This window comes from Pristiophorus japonicus, chromosome 5 (assembly GCF_044704955.1).
Source record: "Pristiophorus japonicus isolate sPriJap1 chromosome 5, sPriJap1.hap1, whole genome shotgun sequence".
Classification (NCBI taxonomy): domain Eukaryota; kingdom Metazoa; phylum Chordata; class Chondrichthyes; family Pristiophoridae; genus Pristiophorus; species Pristiophorus japonicus.
In genome coordinates this window covers 28158683-28179654 of record NC_091981.1, presented here as the reverse complement: position 1 = coordinate 28179654, position 20972 = coordinate 28158683, and the positions used below count along the sequence as shown (strand labels likewise).

The 20972-nt window shown below is 40.7% G+C and overlaps 1 protein-coding gene across 7 annotated transcripts in view; it reads right to left on the bottom strand.

The window, feature by feature from the left end:
* Window positions 1-20972, bottom strand: part of exoc2 (exocyst complex component 2) — a 329764-nt gene that overhangs the window by 42195 nt on the left and 266597 nt on the right. For 6 of the 7 annotated variants that reach the window (XM_070880460.1, XM_070880458.1, XM_070880461.1 and 3 more), the window contains 2 exons: window positions 19733-19874; window positions 246-377 (listed from right to left, as the gene is read on the bottom strand). In XM_070880460.1, coding sequence (XP_070736561.1) covers window positions 246-377; window positions 19733-19874 — 274 coding nt within the window. The remainder of the gene's footprint in view (window positions 1-245; window positions 378-19732; window positions 19875-20972) is intronic. The other variant, XM_070880464.1, reaches the window with a different exon arrangement.

The following is a 20972-nucleotide window of genomic DNA, read 5'->3' as shown; positions in this document are numbered from 1 at the left end:
ATGTCTACCTGTTGACTTGGTCAATAAAGGATTCCATGGCACTTTTCAAAGTCGGCTAGGAAGCTTTCCCAGTATCCTGGCCAACATTCCTCACTCAATTACTACCATCAAAAACAGATCATCTCCAACGTGGGTGCAAAGACCCGATGTTCCCTAGGTGCAGGTGCATCCCTTGGCGTGTGGAAGAATGACAAGGATCCTAGCACATTATTAACCTTTCCTTCTTAAATGGCTGTCGTGTTTACCTGCATAGCTATGTTGACGTGATAAGTCACGTTTATAATTGGAAGTATTTTTTCCATTTACTATCTTCTTCTGCTGATTCCATCTGCTATAACTGCACTTGTAGATCTGTGGCGAGATCGGAAATCCAAAACCTGGCAAGGCGATGAAACAAAATATTTGGTCTGCAGAGCCTGCACCAACAGCTGTTTCCACATACGTTCCTGGTGCAGCTGCACCAGTGATGGAGGAACATTTTCAGCACGGGTGATAAATTCTTGCATGCCAGTGTAACCCTGCTCCAGGCTCTCCACCAGGTACTCTCCTTCCCCACCGATCAACAGTTTTAAAAATTCTGCCCATTTTTATCCTTAACCTAACCCCATGGGCCATTAGATTTCAGTACCTGTGCCAATGTTTTGCCATCATTGAGCTACACTCTGTGACGGCAGTAAAGAGTGACATCATCCAGGTCCAGGTTAGAGATTGGAGCATGGGCAGATTCAGCAGGAGCGGCAAGAGGCTGTGGAGGGATGTGATCGGGGCCCAGGAGAGGCGTGAGTTCGGGGCCAGGGGCCCAGCATGGACCAGCCCACACTGCGATGTGTGTGTGCACTAAGTCCGTGCAGCAGAGCAGGTCTCCAGTCGTCTTGGATAACTCTCGTCACTGGACCAAGACCTATCTCTGACAAGCCCGTGTGGTGGCTGATGTGCAACACATTAAAAAAATCCACGCACAGGCATCTTCCACCCCTCAGAATGTAGTTCAGGACTGGAATATTAGGTCCTTCATTGAAACACCTGTGAACTCATCCTTTTTTGGTGTGGAAGCAAGTCATCCTTGTTTCGAGGCTCTGCCCATGATGATACTCTGTGGAATGATTTCCCTCAACTACGCATTTCTCTGCCCTTCCTTTTAGCTGCAATTGTGCCTTCATGAGGAAAACTACAATAGGCTGTACAGCAGAGGCTTCATGACTTAATCCGGAGGTACTGAAAGCAGCTGACTCTCCTAAAGCAATTGGTATTTTCTGGTTGTTCGGCCATGTTGCAAGCTGCTGATTGTTCATTTGTATTTCAAGTTGTATGGTGACAAACCCATGCTGAATGATGGAGACATACCAGCAATGTATTGGCCCTTTCAAAGGCAAGTAAGATTTTGGTATGCAGGCCCCGCTAGGGTACATGACCGCAAAGGTACTGAAAACCAAAAATCCATTGGGTAAAGTGGAGTTGGCTCCAGAGGAAATATCTTTTGTACTGATAGAGACTTGGGCAGAAAATTTCCTTTCTGCTGCTCAGAGCAAAATCAATTAACTCCTAGAATTAATACAGGATCAACAGCTTTTGGTGCTGCTTGAGCTCAAGTACCCATTGATTTAATTAGTTATTGCTAAAGGCACTACCAAATAATTGCTACAACTCTCTTTTTTTTTTAAAGTGAATGCGGATTATTGATGAAAAGGGAATCAAGTCCTTATGGGTCATATAAGGTTTGGTTGATCCTCCATATGTGTCCTCCTCCCTTGATAAGAATTGGTGGACTTATTCGGTGTTTTAAAAAGTATGCAACTTATCGAATCATAAAATGGTTACAGCACAGGAGGTGGCCATTCGGCCCGCTGAGCTTGTGCCAATGTAAACTCAACTTATTTACATAAAATAAAATGCATGTAAACGTGGACCTACATGTACTGAGATCTTTCTGTAAACCACAAACCTCATTTCAATCGGTCTTTTTCATCCTGTAGATAATACTGTACTCTAGGATTCGGTTTCAACTTTCACATCATCAGATTGCCTTAGTGAACTTATTAGCCTAAAACAGCAAAGCCAGTTAAAGGTGAATACTCAATTCTTTTAATGGTTTCAAAGATTTCTATTTAGCATTCTTTTCTGTTTCTATTTTGTTTATTTGAAAACAAATCGCGAGGTCATTAAAATGTATTTGAAGGAGTTACTAAGTATGTATGATGAAGTTAAATTTCAATAGAGATACAATTATTCACAAATGATGTTTCAGTGATCATGTTGTTTCCGAGTATGTTAATTCAGCTCCCTTGCATTGCCAAGCTCAGTATCTTATCCAACACAATTCAATAACAGCAACTTGTATTTATATAAAGCTTTAACATTGTAAAACATCCCAAGGCACTTCAAAGGAGCATTATTAAACAAAATTTGACGCCGAGCTACACAAGGAGAAATTAGGGCAGATGGCCAAAAGCTTGATCAAAGAGGAGCGTTTTATAGGAGGAGAGAGGGGTAGCAAGGTTTAGGGAGGGAATTCCAACGTTTGGGGCCTTGGCAGCTGAATTTTTCTAATGAGTTCTTTATAACATCACTTATTTGTGTTGATTTAAAATTAAATGTTTAGAGAAAATTAGAGGGTTGTTAAAAATAATCTCAATTGTTTAAAATGTTATTCTTTCCTAAAGGGTTTCCAATGAAAAGACTCTCCACACAAAACTTACTACAGAAATAGTATACCTGTTCTAGCAGCACTGCACGAAGGCTGCACATCATAAAAAAGGAAAAAGTGTGTGTATACTGCAGTTTCATAAAATATTGCCAGTTTGCTGTACCTATGCAAAGTTTCATTGGAAATACCTGATAAAATTCCATCTCTGACCATAAACTCTGAAAGGCAGATTCTTATATTTTTTTTTACAATATCTTCAAATTTATGGTAGCAAACCATGGCAAAATGTTTCAAAGATTCCACATTCCGTCCTCCATTAAATCATCCTCTCAGAAAACCATCCAATAGTAAGCAACAAGCACGGCAATCATCAGGTGGAATGAGGGACGAGGTTCAAGTATAGGTTGAACCTCCCTTATCCGGAATCCTCAGGACCTGGCCTGTTCCAGATAAGGGATTTTTCTGGACACGGTGTGGTCACATTAAATTGGATGGTACAGGCACTGAGCAAGGGGATATCGGGGCTGGCTGGCTTGGGGCTGGGAGTGCGGCAGAGATCGTGGGACTGGGGGGGGGTGGGGGGTGTGTGGATAGCAGGGTCAGGCCAGCGATTGTGGGAGTTGGCAGCGAGGAAGGACTTCAATTTGTTCATGTCAAAATTCTGCTCGTGTGCCACCTGGTGGCCGCGAATGGTTCATGACGAGGGGTGGTTCTGGATAAGGGAGTTCTGGATAAGGGAGGTTCAACCTGTATCGTCCTTTCTGAAATTTGAGGCTGAAAACATGCTGTCTAATGACTCTGATTTTCCCAAGTGAAAGGTGGGCAACAAAGGATGGTGGCCTATAGGAAGGTGTCAGAATGGAATATATTGCCAGTGGAGTCCCACAGGTTGTGTTGGAGCTATTGGTGTTTACAATTTTTATAAAATAAGTTAAGGAAGAAATATTGTCCGAGGTGTCTAAATTGGGGATGACACCACATTGGGTAAAGTGGCCTAATGATGCGAAACATGGTGCGATAATCTGAACAGGCTAGGTCAATGGCCAGAGAGGCGACACGACAGATCGAGCGAGAAAGCGATTACATAGTAAATGACAATGCAGTTGAAGTAATTGCAAACTTCCAATTTCAGCAGGGGCAATAGCGATCAGGCGACCATTAGGAACCTCGTCCAATTTTCCTTTCCACTGACATGGATCTAATCCATTTGAGAGGGAGAATAACTTGCTACTAAGCATCTGCTTACGCTGCTCAAAGTTAGCTGCTAAGGGCACACAAGAATGAAGGAGTGGGAGGAGCAGTGTTTGCCCTCTGCTAGGTATCTCTACAGGAATTCCCTTAATATTGGCAACTCAGACTAGTGGTGGACTGTGGTATGAACCCATGTTCTGTGACACCATGCATTGCAGTCTAACTTGCTGTACCACAGTGTCTTTTTGGAAATGACAATTTTTGCTCAAACTCTGAAGATGCTGCCAATAGTGCTGTTGATATAAATTGAAGAGTCAGGAGCGTAACAAAGCATGGAATGAAAAAAAGCCTTTTGGCCATGCAACTTAGTGAACAAAAGTTCACTGTTTCCAAAGATCATGTACAACTACCCTATCTTTCCTCCTCATTTAACATTTTGTGGGAAAGTTATGGGGAAGTTCCTATATTACAACAATGATTTCTGTACTGTGCTGCTGACATCAAGGAAGAGAAAGCAATTTGCCAGGCTTATATTGGGGATGGCTAAATATTCAAAGCTTGATTATGTTTGAGTCTTTCTGAAAATGTATAAAGAACAGAAAGTCTTGCATTTATATAGCGCCTTTCACTACCACTGGACATCTCAAAGCGCTTTACAGCCAATGAAGTACTTTTAGAGTGTAGCCACTGTTGTAATGTGGGAAACTCGGCAGCCAACTTGCGCACAGCAAGCTCCCACAATCAGCAATGTGATAATGACTGAGGGATAAATATTGGCCAGGACACCAGGGACAACTCCCCTGCTCTTCTTCAAAATAGTGCCATGGGATCTTTTACGTCTACTTGAGCGGGTCCTCGGTTTAACGTCTCATCTGAAAGACAGCACTCCCTCAGCACTACTGCACTGAAGCATCAACCTAGATTTATGTGCTCAAGTCCCTGGAGTGGGGCTTGAACCCAAAACCTTCTGTCTCAGAGGTGAGAGTGCTGTCCACTAAGCCACAGCTGACTCTGTAGCACTTTAAAGATCGAGATCGAGTACAATCTTAAAGTTTAGTTCTGAGAGTCTCTCATTTTAACTTATAGAATTATAGAATAGTACAGCACAGGAGGTCATCATTCGGCCCATCGAGTCTGCACCAGCTCTTTCGTAGAGCAATCCAGTTAGTTCCACTCACCTTTCTGTTTCCCCATATCTCTGCAATCTTTTCTCCTTCAAGTATTTATCCAATTCCCTTTTGAAGGCTACTATTGAATCTGCGCATTCCAAATCCTAACCACTTGCTGCATAAAAAAGCTTTTCCTCATGTCGCCTCTGATTCTTTTGTCAATCACCGTAAATCTGTGCCCTAACTTGGAGCCCCAAGTGCTGGAATCATCCATATCACAGAGCTCTGATGATTCTGTAGATTTGAAATCTTATCAATAAGCGCACAGCAAAACAGAATAACCATCCTCTTGACATGCAAAATGAGAGGAATGAGAAACCAGACTTTGGGGAAAATCACGATGCCTAGTTACTTTCCTGGTGCTCATCATGTACCTATTTAGAAACATAGAAAATAGGTACAGGAGTAGGCCATTCGGCCCCTCAAGCCAGCTCCACCATTCAATTAGTTCATGGCTGATTTATACCTCAAATCCATTTACCTGCCTTAAACTTCACATCCCTTGATACCCTTACCCAGAAAAAGTCTATCAATCTGTCTTGAAAGGTCCCATTGTCCCAGCATCAACAGCCTTTTGGGGGGAGAATTCCAGATTTCTACTATCCTTTATGTGAAAAAGTGCTTCCTAACTTCTCTCCTAAATGGCCTAGCTCTAATTTTAAGATTATGCCCCCTCGTTCTTGCTTCCCCCATCAGAAGAAATAGTTTCTCTGTATCTACGCTTATCAATTTTTTTTTTAAGCACCTCGAATGGATCACCCCTCAATCTCCTATAATCAAGGGAATCAAGCTAAATCTGCAACATTCAAATTTCATAAAAGGGTAAATTTATTTAAGAATTTAACATAAAAACACTCATTAATAAACTTTTATAAAATTAAATGAATCAAATATCCTTAAAAAAACAAAAGTACAATAAAATCACTTCACAAGCTGTATTCAAAGACACCACTCAATTTGAAATGCCTTAAATCTGCAAATGCTGCATAACCACAGGTTATAAAAATAAGAAAAATCTCTCTTAAAATTGGTTTATGTAAATAGACACCACACAGGTCTCTGCGTGATACCACTTTTAAACATCTTGTAGACCCAACCAGAACTAACTTTGTAACTTGTGTGTTATGTGGTCACACCCACTTGGGACCCATGTGATATCCTCTATTTTATAGATTTACTATGAAGTGCACAGACATTTTCAGCAACAAACATTGTTAGAGAATTTCAGGGACCACAGAAACACCTGCATGACAAACAGCAGCCTTTACATCCTGCCTATTAATACAATGCCGGGATGAGCTTTTGACTCTCGTGATAATGTAAAAATGAAGATCAATGGACATTAAAAATGTTGCAGAGTTCGGTTCTAAATTACTTTACAATTACGTATGGCCAAATCATGAGTGTGACCATTTAAATTGGTCTAGTTAACAAATTTAAGGCAAAACAAACACAAGCCCCACAATAGCTCAGTAGATAACTGCACAACGTTCTGTGGCACTGAACTATATATGGTGTTGCCTCGCAAAGCCATTTTGTATTTAGACATCTCCAGTAGCATACTATTAATAAAAAGCATTTCAACAAAATTGACCATATTTGTTATTGAAAGTACAAAGATGGTTACAAAGGTACACGAGTTGAAGATACAAATCTAGAATTTTCCATGCAGAGTAACAGGAAGAGGCCATTCAGCCCCTTGAGCCTGTTCCGCCATTCAATGAGATCATGGCTGATCTGCAACCTAACTCCACGTATCCGTCTTTGGCCCATAGCCCTTTGGTTGACAGATTTAAACTCAACAACTGTTCTAGCATCAATCGCCGTTTGCGGAAGAGTTTTCCAAACTTCTACCACTCTTTGGCCGGAATCTTGCCGGTGCTTAGAGGGCGAATTTGGAGGCGGGTCTGCTGTCAAAATCTAAAAGATCGACAGCGGGGCGGTATCCCGTTCTGAACCCGTCTCCTTGTTAATTTCCCAAGTGCTGGCTCTGCCTGCAGTTTTCAGACCCGGCACTAAGCGGCGGTTCAGGCAATTCAAATACTTAAGAAGCTGTTAAAGGTACTTAAGCAGCATTTTATCAGGTCCCACAAGGGGATCACGTCAGGTAAGTGTATCGGGTTCTCAATGACTCTCCATTGCTGTGAATAGTTGACAGCTGCAAAAGTGTTATAAAAGCTACCATTTCACAGCTGTTCAATTTCCAATCTTAGAAGCTGGAACCTTCAGGATTTGGAATACATTTTTCAGCTTTATGGAGGTTTGAAGAGTTTGGAGTGAACTCTCTATCCAGTGTCATCTCCTTGGAGCAACCTCTCTCACCACTGACAGATCACTTCTGTCATCTAGTCCATCAGCATCAGTGCCCTTGAAAAAAATCTCACCTTGGTCCTCAGAATCCCACCACGATCAGCCCCAATACAAACATCACCAGGTACACCCAGTAGCACCAACAACACCACCAACCTTCTCTGCAATAACCTGATGCTGCACCGGACATAGGGCATCAGCACCTGACCACATTGATGCCCGGAAGGCTAGGGATGGCCTCACCATGGCCAGATTTACTTCACTTGACGTTGTACACCCTGGCTGCCACATGATGCGCCAGGTTGGCACCACCCCACACCAGCACCATAGAGCATCCCTGCAATGCCCAAGCCATTCCTTTCACACTCATCACCATTGTGGGGGGTACCCTTATATCTCACCATTCACTGCAACTCACAAAGGTGCACAGATCTGTCCAAGAAGACAAAGTGTTGAAAATAAAGATTTCAATGTTTGACAACACGTTCATAGAAATGTTACATGAACATTGACGATAATACCCAAGTCTACCTTTGTATGTTGTTAGTTGGTATGATTAGACAAAGATGAGGGTGAGTGTGAGGGGTGGCTCGTGAGATGGGGAAATGATAATGTAGATCGAGAAGGATGGGTGGAGGTTCAAGGTAAGTTGGTGTAAGGATGTGCAGGAGTAGGGTAGGGAAGCGAAAGTGACAGGGTTGTGTTGAGAGGTACAGCAGGATGAGGTTGAGTGTGCTTTGCAGTACCATTTCGTAATCTACTGAGATCATTGAAAGGTTTGCGCCATTGCAGCCAGGTCCTCCTGATGAAATCCTTGCTTGTGCCCTCCTGTGTAATGTGCAACCAGGCTGCATTGGTGTCCTAGGGAGGACTCTCCCATCCATTGGAAGGGAATAGAACCTCCCTGTGTGCTGTGACTCCCTCCATAAGCATCTGGAGGGAGTGATGGGAGTGCCTGGGTGCAGCTAGCACTTTTGTGCAGTGTTTGCAGCACCTCAATGCTTCAGAACACTGACAGTAGAACTGTCAAAATGAATGTGGACAAGGTCCCTTTAAGGAAACCGGCTGATGACCCATCACAGACAACGTCATCAGACCCGCTTCGTTATAATTGGCCGGGCACCTCGCAGGGCGGGCTTAACAAGCCCCATCAAAATAAAATCATGTCGGAGGCCGGGATCAAGAAAGTTGTGGGGTCGGGACCCGCTAAGGACGTCACCTGTGCCAGATTCACCGAGGTTGGTAAAATCCAGTCATTTATGTAGAGAATCGTTTTCTAATTTCACTCCTGAATGGGATGGTGCAACAGCTTCCATTTCACAAATTATTGTGGTCACAAATAAAAGACTGTTCAGAATAAATTCTCTCTTTCACCAATAGAAGCAACATAAAAGCAACATATTATTGGACACAAGCACTTACAGACAGAGCACTTTTGGAAGAGGGCCATCTAAAGCACACAGGACGTAGTGCAAACTGAAAATCTCATACAGGAGAAAAGATATCCCAGATCGATTGCTTAATTTAGCAGTGATAGAGAAACGACAGCAACTAAAGAAATGCAGCACACAACAACTTGTATTTATATAGAGCCTTTAACACAGTGAGATGTCCCAAGGCACTTCAGAAGAGTATTACAGGATAAAAAGTTTGAGCCACCGAACCACACAGCTGACCAAAAGCATGGTCAAAGAGGTATGTTTTAAGGAGCATCTTGAAGGAGGAAAGAGAGGTGGAGATGTTTAGGCAGGGAGTTCTAGAGCTTGGGGCCTAGGCAACAGAAGGTACAGCCACCAATGGTTGAGCGATTATAATCAGCGATGCTCACAGGGCAGAATTAGGAGCACAGACATCTTGGGAGGGTTGTGGGGCTGGAGGAGATTACAGAGATAGGGAGGGGCGAGGCTATTGAGGGATTTGAAAATAAGGATGATATTTTTGAAATCAAGGCGTTGCTTAACCGGAAGCCAATGTAGGTCAGCGAGCATAGTGAGATGGGTGAGTGGGACTTGGTGCAAGTTAGGATACGGGCAGCCGAGTTTTGGATCACCTCGAATTTACGTAGGGTAGAATGTGGGAGGCCAGCCAGGAGTGCATTGGAATAGTCAAGTCTAGAAGCAACAAAGGCATGATGAGGGCTTCAGCAGCGGAGATGGGCGATGTTACGGAGGTAGAAATAGGCAGTCTTAGTTATGCTGTGGATATATGGTCGACATACAGGAAAAAATGAAACTGTTGTTAGTGTATTAAGGGAGGTTCATTGGCTGGGACGGTTCATATGGATAGTGCAGGAAAGTGGAGTTGAGGTAAAAGATCAGCCTTGATCTTGTTGACTGACAGAGCAGGCTTGAAGGACAAAATAACATACTCCAGCTTCTATTCCTTGAGTTGTGAAACCAGAAGAATGCAGTCATTGCTCTTATGCAATATAACTGTATCACTGCCCTTAAACCCGAAACAAACCTATAACATTTTAAATATTCTAAATAGGAGTGGAACTTCTAGAAATCCTTCTAGAATATAATTCCTGGAGCAAGTTTCACAATGATGCACTGAAATGTTGGGAAAGAAACAATGGTAAAACAAAACCACTTTTTGCAACATTATTTCCCTCTCAGTGAAAAACTACAAAAACAATTCTAAAGTAATGAATTAGGTTTAAATGTTTTATCACTTAACTATCATGTTAATTAATACATTCTGTTTCAATTCAAACTTCTCCTCGCCCACCTGAAAACATTTTTTCTTTCCCAAATGTGCCCTGCTTGGCATCTTCTGGCTCACGATCCGCTCTCCTGATAAGTTTAGCCTGACGGGGAAGCCATCAGTGCTCCCCTGCTCAGAGCTTCAACTAAAATTGCAGATTGGGTCCTGATGCCAGCGAGGCAGGCGGCCTAAAATTAGTTGCTGCCAAAGGGCAGTAGTTCACCTGCATTATTTAGATTTGGACCGAGGCCCATTTTTAGGCTGCTCTCATGCCTCCTGGTTTGGGGGCTGCTGCTTGAGCAGCACCGATTCTGGGCCTGAAAATGGGCCCAGGCATAATGCTACCCCATTGAGTTCACAAGTTAGTTTTCCACAGTACTGGTTCAGGGCCCTTAGCATTTTGTTTTGCATTTCCATTTTTAAGAACAGTATATTTGAACAAATAAGGTTAAACCTCCTAGTATTGGAGACCCTGTGGTGGGGAATCTCCATTTGATCAACAATTACTCATCCCATTAAAGAAAGTTTTAAATGACAATATGCCACCACCAAATTTTCCCAGCAGCAAGGGATTTTTCAGGACAACACATCATGTTGTATCAATACTGTTAGCCACAAAAGGGCAGTCAGATTGCAAGTGGATGGTAAAAGTGATAATTTCATGAATTGGAAGATTCATACAACAATGATGCTTTTTAAGCTCACTCTCCACTTGTAGTTCTGTAAAATGTTATTGAGTGAGTTACTATTAGATCATATAGACACAACCAGACTATACATGAACTTCCTCATGGGTTTTCCATATAGCTGTAGTAAGTCTTGAAAGTCCATGAAGATTTACACGTACTTGGTGGAAAGCAACTATCTGCTAAAGGTCATGTGGGTCTAGTGAAATCAACACACTTCCTCTTTGACAAATATTCTTCTGTGGAAAACTTGAATTGAAGAGATAATGATGTATTTGCAAGAATCTGCAGCTTGACCATAACAATCATCAATACAAAAAAAATATGGTAAGTAAATACTGTTTGTGGCTTTTGTTTTATGACTGGTGTATTTAGACTGGTGGTCTCTTGTATGGAGAAAACTAAATGCTAATTGTAGCAATTATATATTGTTACTATTAAGCATTAAACATACCTATTAGTGCATTAATCACATCGTTCAAAATGTGAGGAAAGTGGCAAAGATTGACATTTTTTGTTATACACTCAGCCTAGCTTGGTGCTTTAACAACCTGCTAAGGTTACACAAAAAACAATGACTTTTATTGTGGGCATTCACTGTTGAGAACCAGTAGGTTATGCACAGAATTGTGACACTAGAAAGTCACGAGCAGTAAACCTCATGTGATGCTACAAAGACAATGTGAGAGCAGTAGCTACTAAGAACCATTGCAGAAGATTTAGATGGTTTAGGTATTGCGGGAAATGTATCACATCACTTTTGAAATTATTGTGGTCTTTCACTAGTTTGTTCCTTAATAAAAATTGGTCTGTTTCTTTCTTTATAAGCACTGCATTTTTTTAAAAATAAATACACAGAAATGTACATATTACAGGCTTGGTGAGGGCCAGAGTAGACTAGAGCACTAATCTTGTATGCAGGAGGTCCTGTTTTCAAATCCTAGCAGTAAGTGTCCCAGAATCAGGCACTGGGTCCAATTTAAGAGGAGAAAAACAGATTTATTTTTGTGGAATGGGCTGCCCAAGGGGGCAGATAGAGTAGAAATATTTAAAGGAGAATTGGTGGAGTATTTAAAGGAGCGGGCCATTAAGAGGTTTTTGGGGACTGGCCCAGTCTTTTCTGGTCCTGTACTGCTCCTATTTTCCTATGTAATTTACATCCATCTTCAAATTTTAAATGTTTTTGTCAAACTATTTGTGAAATTTAATCTTGCTGTTGTTTTCTTCAGTCTGATGCTGATTTTGTATGATGATGAGAGAAGAAAAAACTTACCTAAATAAAACTGATCAATTTGGTACGAATCTTCGAGGTGGATCCAACTTATTACATTTGTCATAGCTTCATCCTTTAACTAAATATAACCATTTATTAAAATTGATTCGATCAGGGCTGTTTACCTGTACTGTATTTTTTCTTCAATTAATTCAACAATGGTGTTTATGCACTCAATTAATCAAAATTCCAAATCTTTTTAGAAGCAAATCCAGCAATGTTTTTCTCCCTAAATATTAGAGGAGTGAGTAGTTTCAGCATCTTGTACAACACAAGTTACAAAGTACAATGTATACACAAACTGTAATTTTCCTTTCTGGATATGGCAAAATCGGACTTTAATGAAGAAACTAGTCTCCTGCAAAAAAAAACAAGACAGCTCTAAAATTGAAGTAACATTCATTCCCAATAACTTTAAAGTGAGAGTACAGTTGGCCACCTTAAGGAGAATCAGTATAAGGAATTTTGGAGCTAAATTACGACTGGCATTGGAGAGCTTTTTTAACATTATTATGGCAAATTAATAAACAATCGATATTGAATCAATTATACCTTTTGATCATTGAAAATAAAATAAATATCTAGTCTTTGGGGTTTAATGATTTGTTCTATTTTGTTACCAGTAGATTCATAAAGAAAAAAAATCAAAAGCCAAACAAGATCTAAAGCTACTTCTTTGACTTAGTACAGCACTGATGCGGGGACATGCACCAATGCTACAGATTGTACAATTTAGACATCGTATTGTTGATTTCAGTATAGTGGCTGTTGGGATGAGCTTTTCCTTCCTGCACGTCCCCAAAAGTCTCAATGCTGGCTATGAGAATACTCAATTTTGCCTAAATTTTATGCTTTTCTTAAAAATGTAAATATAGAAATCTAATCTTATAATTAGAAATGTAGAGGCTAGGATCTGAAATGTATACAATAGTTTTTTTGATGTAATTGTTGTTTTCTAACATTAATTTGGTCTAACAGGTCTTTAGCTTTTAAACAGGGGAAGGATATCATTTATTAGAAGAAATGATTGTATTACTGATCCTGAACAATGGTGCGCCTTGACAGATCTACTGAACAGACTAAAAATTCACTTTCACTGCTGCAGAGTTGGGCTATGTGCCCAACTGCCCAGCAAATGCTTGAAACTCTCATACCAGGTAAAAGCAGGTGCAGGGCCTGCTTTCACCAGTGTAAGGGTTATTATAAATCTTAAAGTAAAATTTAAATAAATAAAAAATTATGCACACTTAAAATTAGTTTATGCAAATTTTGACCTAGATTAAAATGTTTTAAATTATTTTTAATTTAATTTTTATTGTATTTGCTGCATTGAAGGAATTTTTAATTACATTTGAAAATGAAAAACATTTATTTATATTGCAGTTGTCTAAATTGTTTAATTATTTTGGGATTCCATTAGGGTGTAATGGGGATCCTCCTTTCTCATTTGAGGGCCTAGTTCATGTGATCCCAGGGACGCTTCCGAACTTCCTGCTTCCTTGGATTCCATGGGCCTTTACACAGGTGTACGCCTGCAGGCCCAGGACTCAAATTCTCCATAGCCTTGGAGCCAGGAGTTTAAGTTCGTAGCTCTTTCGCAGGTCAGAGGCGTACTCCGGAGGTACACCTCCGACCGCAAATTCAGGGCCAATGAAAAGGAGACCGGAAAGCTGCACAATTATATATTTAATTCTGTTATTCAAGTAGCTATTACTGGATCTATAAAATTTATACAAGGATTAAATTGTGTAGAATTTTGCCAGCTTGTTCAGTTTGTAGCACTTTATAGCCTTGGAGTTAGAAAGTTGTGGGTTATAGCTCTACTTCAGACCAGTTGTGAAAAACTCCTGCATTGTCAGAAGTGCCATCTTTTGGAGACCTTAAACTAGGGTCTGTCCTGTTGCAGTGGCTCAAGGGGACGTTAAAGGCACTATGGCACTATTTAGAAAAAAGAACAGGGCGTTCTCCTAGTGTCCTGACCAAGATATCTCCCTCAACTAATGCCACAAGAAATAAATCTGGTCATTCAACATATTGGTACTTGGCGGTTCATGCTGTGCGTAAGATAGCTAGTGTGTTTGCTTACATATGAAGAATCACTCCACTTCAAAGTTATTCATTGTGTGAAGCATTCTGAGACAGTGACATGCTAAGCTGGGTTAAATAAATGCTATTTTTTTTCTTTTTACATCTCAACAACCAAATGTAGGAAACAGTGAAAGTGATAGCAAAATAATCATAACGGTAATCATAAACCGATAATCGATGTATGCAACAAGTTCTTTTAAAATTCCTCCAAGTCATTATTCCACCATGGTCCTGCACGATCAGAATTGTTGCATAGCTTTTTTTTCCTGAAAATGTGTTTTCATTTACTACCACTAGAGGACACTTAAAAAAACAATTTGTGCGAAGTGCCCATTTGTAAGTGATTATGGTCATCAGATTACTGTAGACTCCCACACATTGCTAATTGGTTCACGTTTCCAGTAATTTCCTCTTTCAGAATGCGGAATCCTATTCACAGTCACATTTCAAACAGAGATAGCAGCTTAAAAAAAAACATCACAGCTATCGTACGGAGATGAAATGCACAAGTTCTAGGAAGCAAAAAAAGCAGTAGTGGCATTCATGTTATTTGCCAGCAAAAAATTTAATTTGATAGATATTATTTAGCATACGCTGTACTGTAGATATCTTATGCATAAATATCCTCTCTTCTCAACTGCTCAGAAGTGATGAATATTCAGTTTATTTATGGAAAAAAAACAAATTTTATGCTTTTGCTTATCCTCCTACACAATTTTGATTGGTTCCATCCATACCCAAATGTGACAGCATTTTATTTTAAAGTTAAAAAAAAATTATATACAAGAAAGTTGGATAGAGGGCTTTCTAAACTGCAGCAAGACATGCCTCAGAATCCATAACCAGTCGACTACATTAGTAATTGCACAAATCTGACTGAATTCCCTTTTGATTTGCCTGGGGATCAGACGCATTGGTAACATAAAATGCAACTTTACAAATTCACAATCTGCGCATGGAACTTCGCCTGCCAGGAATGCACATCAGGAATGTGGGGCACCCTAACCCACAGCTTTCTGTCCGTTGAAATTAATAGCTGCAAAATTATGGCGCATGTGCTCAATAAGCCTTTATTGAATTTTCTATGCTTTTGGTGTGCAAAGCTCCATGCCGGGGGGGGGGGGGTGGGGGCAGCTTCATAAAATTACTTCATTAGATCATTTAACGTACCAGGAAAATGGTTATCAGACACACAATATTCTACTTCACAAAATGTATTTCATTGTATGAAATAAACAATGGGCTCAATTTTCCCCAGTGATTTGCGCCACTTTTTTTAGTCTAAGTTAAAAAAATAATACATATTTCCCCAATCAATGTGCGCCAGCGTAATTCAGTTAGTTATGATTTTTTTTAGGTTACTTTTTTTTGTGTCATGGGGGCGTAACCTGCCACCTGCATCAATTCTAGCCATTTAAGCAAGTTTGGCCTGCTCCGATTTACTCTAATTCTTCTGAGGACGGCGTATGTGGCCTCTGTGGAAAAACCTTCTGGCGAGTTTTTAAAAAAATCAGCGCAGGTAAGTAAATCAGCACAGCAGATGCAGTTCCAGGGACCAGACAGCAGCAGCAGAGAGGGAGAGAGAATGGGAGGCGGGGCAGGGGGGGGGGGGGCAGGGGGAAGCCTTTCGGGCATAGTTAGGAGCGGGGACCGGGAGGGAGGAGGCCGTTCGGCCAGGGATAGGTGCGGGGACCGAGACGCCATTTGGCCAGGGATAGGTGCAGAGACCAAGAGGCTATTCGGCCTGGGATAGGAGTGGGGACCGGCACCAGGAGGTCATTCGGCCAGGGATAGGTGCGGAGACTGGGAGGGAGGAGGCCATTTGGCCAGGGATAGGAGTGTGGACCAGGAGGGAGGAGGCCATTCGGCCTGGAATAGGTGCGGGGACCGGCACCAGCATGGGGGGTGGTGGGGGAGTATCGAGATAGACTTTTATCATTACACTTTAATAATCTAATGGAGGTAAGTTGCTGCAACGTTTAATGAGCTTGTGCAGGTTGCTGTGAGCTGGCTGTATGTTTCAGCCATTTCCAGTCTCAGCCCGCATTGTGTCCCTGGTTACCGTGGCAACCCGATCTTTTTGGCGCAGATCTTGGGCTCCATCCCCAAAACTAAACGACAGGCTTGGCGGCGGCAAAAAGAATAATTCAAACGGGGAAACTTGGATGATTTTTTTTGCCGTACTTGGGCCCCCAAAAAATTGACGCAACTCTTCAAGTACGCCAAAAAATAGCTTTGGGGAAAATTGAGCCTAATGTCACAGAAGCATAAAATAGACCAAACAAAACCCTCTAGCAAAATGCTGCTACCCTTGCAGTATTACATTTTTCAAGAGTCAGGCTATCTGAATGAAGATTTGGTGAAAATTCAGCTTTTTACCGCCCACATTAATCAGAAGAAGAGCATAATAAATAGGAGCAGAAGTCGGCCATTCAGCTCTTCGAGCCTGCTCCGCCATTCATTAAGATCATGGCTGGTCATCTACCTCTACTCCATCTTCTCGCATTATCCCCATATAGAATCATAGAAATTTACTGCACAGAAGGAGGCCATTCGATTTATCGTGCCGGCCGAAAAAGAGCTATCCAGCCTAATCCCACTTTCCAGCTCTTGGTCCGTAGCCTTGATCCTTAGTCAATTTCGTATCCACATTGTCACTGTCCCATTAATCTATTAATCCCTTTAATTTTGCTAACAAGTCTATTATGTGGTACTTTATTAAACGCCCTTTGAAAGTCCATGTACACAACATCAACTACAATAGCCTCATCAACCCTCTCCGTTACTTCATCAAAGAACTCGATCAAGTTTGTCAGGCACGATTTGCCTTTAACAAATCTGTGCTGACTTCAATTTATTGACCTATACTTTTCCAACTGACAATTAATTTTGTCCCAAATTTTTGTCTCTAAAATTTCCCCACGTTAGGATGACTGGCCTGTAATTGCTGGGTTTATCCTTCCCCCCGTTTTTTGAACAGTGGTGTAACATTTGCAATCCTGCAGTTCACCTCCCCATAACTAAGGAGGATTAGAAGATTGTGGACATAGCCTCCGCAATTTGCACCCTTATTTCCCTCAGTAACCTAGGATGGATTCCATCCGAACTGATGACTTTTCTACTTTGAGTACCGTCAACCTTTTAAGTACCTTCCCTTTATCTATTTTTATCCTATTCAATATCGCTATTACTGTCTCCTTTACTGCGACATTGGCAGCAGTCTCTTCTCTAGTGAAGATAGATACAAAATACTCATTTAGTATCTCAGCCATGCCCTCTGCCTCCACAAGAACATTTTCTTTTTAGTCACGAATCAACCCCACCCTTCCTTTTACTCACCTTTTACTCTATTTATAAGTTTATTGAAAACCTTTGGGTTCCCTTTTATATTAACCACTAATCTAGTCTCATACTTTCGCTTTGCCCCTTTTATTCTCTATTTTAGATCTCGTGTACTTTCTGTATTCAGCTTGGTTCTGTACTGTATTATGAACTGTACTGTATTATTTGTAATGAGCCTCCTTTTCCTATTTCATTTTAAGCTCTATGCGGTAGTTTCTGCTTGGTTGCGCTGGTTTTTTCGGCGCAATTTGCCTAAATCAGTGTACCCTGCACAAAAGATAGTGGAATTTGAAGTGCAAATTACATTCAACGCAAATTGAGTTTCTACAATGTTTTGCGCTAGTTTAAAAAATTTAATGCTAGAAGCCGGCCCTGCCCCCCAAAATGGCTATGCCCCCAGGATGAATTTAACCACCAATGGAAGTTTCCGCTAATGGTGCTCACTTGCAGGCGTTCGAGGCGGTTCCAAAGATTAAGCTGGATCTTTTGGGTGCAAGGACACTAATAAGGCATGTTTTAAAATTTACTAAAAAACTGACTACTGTACCCCGATATAACTAGTAAATGGTTCGGTATATTTAAAAAATGTTATTTTCAGTTGACTCAAGTTACTCATAGATGGTGCATTGATACTTTGATTAAAATGCTTATTTTCTTTTTTATATATAGCCATTTACAGAAGTATTTTGCGATAAAGCCATTTTCAGCTGTATTAATCAAACTGTTAACACTCAAATATAGCAAGGAATATTGTTAAAGCAATTTTTTTTTAACGTTATGTTTTAAAATGCTGCCCGATTGTGCTGGTTCATGGCAGATGTTGTGTCCAGCGATATGCAAAAGAGTTTCAGCGGAAACCTGAGAAAAATAACACTTCTCAAAATCGGCACAATTTGTGCCTGGATCGCTGACTGCACCCAAAGCAGAAACTCTACCCCATATATCTTTAGTCATCCAGGGAGCACTAGCTGGAGATGTCCCTCCATTCCCCCCCACTCGAGGGAATGTATATACTCTGAACCCAAACCAGCTCCTCTTTGAAAGCCTCCTCATTGTTCATTTACTGTTTTGCCTATCTTTTTTTGATTCCATTCCACCTGTGCCAGATCCCTTTTTAACTCACTGAAATTAGAAATTGATGGACTCTAATATCTGAGCAACTATGAGGGAAAGGAGAACCATCTAAGAAACGTTCCACAACGACTGGAACCAGGATTTCAGTAACTGCTGTACTGTCGAGGTATTTAGCAAGTTCAAGGTAGACATAAACCAAACTGCACTGACAGTTTCTGGAGAAGTGCTGACAGTTTGCCTGCTGATAAAGAAGCTGCTTATGTTCAGCCACTGAGTGGCACCACACACATGACAGTTGGCAGCAAAATTTGGGAGAAACATTTGGAGACATTTGAAGGAGTTTAGGAATTCGGAATCTTCTCTTCATCCTATGCATGAATACAGAAAATAACTTGGCATTCCAGCATCAATTCTTTGACCTGTAACATTTGTTATTTTTATAAATCTGCAAGCGAATCTATGAAGTCAGATCAGTACTTTGCTGAGAATTGAGTATGCAATCCTTTCTTTAAGGATCACACCCAAACATTTACTGGAAATATAAACTGAAGCAGAAATCATAAGCTAGACGATACAAAAGATTCAACTTCTCCAAGCATTTTTAAGATTGTGGATTAAACTGCCAAACAAGAGTGCAGAATTCACCTGTGGGATGGATACATTTTAAATTCAGGAGAAAGGGAGAGGTGTAAAGGAAACACACTTAATATTAGTGCAGGGTGAAACACTGATCCAGAAAAGCATGTTGGATGGGCCAAATGGTTATTCCCGTCCTCTGTAATCCTGCGTATTTACAAAAACATGGGCACATTTTAAATTAGATTCCACAAAAGTAATCATGACGCATGCAAAAGGTTACAGCCCAGAAATGACTGTTGCCGTTATTAGTGGATGAATGCTTGACACATTCTTACATTTCTCTGTCCACTATTTTAAAGGTGTTTTTTTTAAATGAGGTTATTGACTGCAGTAAATGAACAGAGATATTCTATACAAACTGTAAAGATTTGTCTGGTGATATGGTCTGCACTACAGTAATATCTAGGCTATATTTAAGAAGTAATATACAAAGCCAAAAAGATACTTTACATTGAAAGTGGAAAAACTCATTAAACAATCTCTTACGCAGCAATTCTTTCTGCACTACCATATTAATATACTGCAGCAAAATTAATTGAGTAGGTATTATACTAAGATTTGAAATATATCAGTTTTTACAGCTGCAATATTAGAGTAGAATATAACATACCTGTTGGTGGAAGACAGTCTTTCCAGTCAAAATAACCAGCATAAATCCCAGGCTCTAGAGAGCCAACAATTGGATCCGCTTTTAGTTCAATATACGTCTCAAAAAGCGTCTGGTCCAGGTGCTTCACTGCATCAATGCTAACCTGCAAACATGACATTCCATGACTTCAGAAGCTATTCCAAAGAATAATAAAACATGGAAAATTAAACACAAATTCAAAAATGGAGGGTTTCTGCCAAATAACTGAAAAGAAACACATAGCACTGGGAAACACACAGCAGGTCATGGGGGATTTTAACCTACATATCGATTGGTCAAATCAAATCGCACGGAGTAGCCTGGAGAAGGAATTCATAGAATGCATACGGGAGTGTTTCTTAGAACAGTATGTAACAGAACCTACAAGGGAGCAAGCCATCTTAGATCTGGTCCTGTGTAATGAGACAGGAAAAATAAACGATCTCCTCGTAAAAATCCTCTCGGAATGAGTGATCACAATATGGTTGAATTTGTAATACAGATTGAGGATGAGGAAGTTGTGTCAGAAACGAGCGTACTATGCTTAAACAAAGGGGACTACAGTGGGATGAGGGCAGAGTTGGCTAAAGTAGACTGGAAACAAGGACTAAACGGTGGCACAATTGAGGAACAGTGGAGGACTTTTAAGGAGCTCTTTCATAGTGCACAACAAAAATATATTCCAGTGAAAAAGAAGGGCGGCAAGAGAAGGGATAACCAGCCGTGGATAACCAAGGAAATAAAGGAAAGTATCAAATCAAAGACCAATGCGTATAAGGTGGCCAAGGTTTGTGGGAAACTAGAGGATTGGGAAAATTTTAAGCAACAGCAAAGAATGACTAAAAAAGCAATAAAGGGAAGATAGATTACGAAGGTAAACTTGCGCAAAACATAAAAACAGATAGTAAAAGCTTTTACAGATATATAAAACGGAAAAGAGTGACTAAAGTAAATGTTGGTCCCTTAGAGGATTTAATAATGGGAAATGTGGAAATGGCTGAGACCTTAAACAATTATTTTGCTTCCGTCTTCACAGTGGAAGACACAAAAACCATGCCAAAATTTGCAGGCCACAGGAATGTGGGAAGGGAGGACCTTCAGACAATCACTATCACTAGGGGGGTAGTGCTGGACAGGCTAATGGGACTGAAGGTAGACAAGTCCCCTGGTCCTGATGAAATGCATCCCAGGGTATTAAAAGAGATGGCGGAAGTTATAGCAG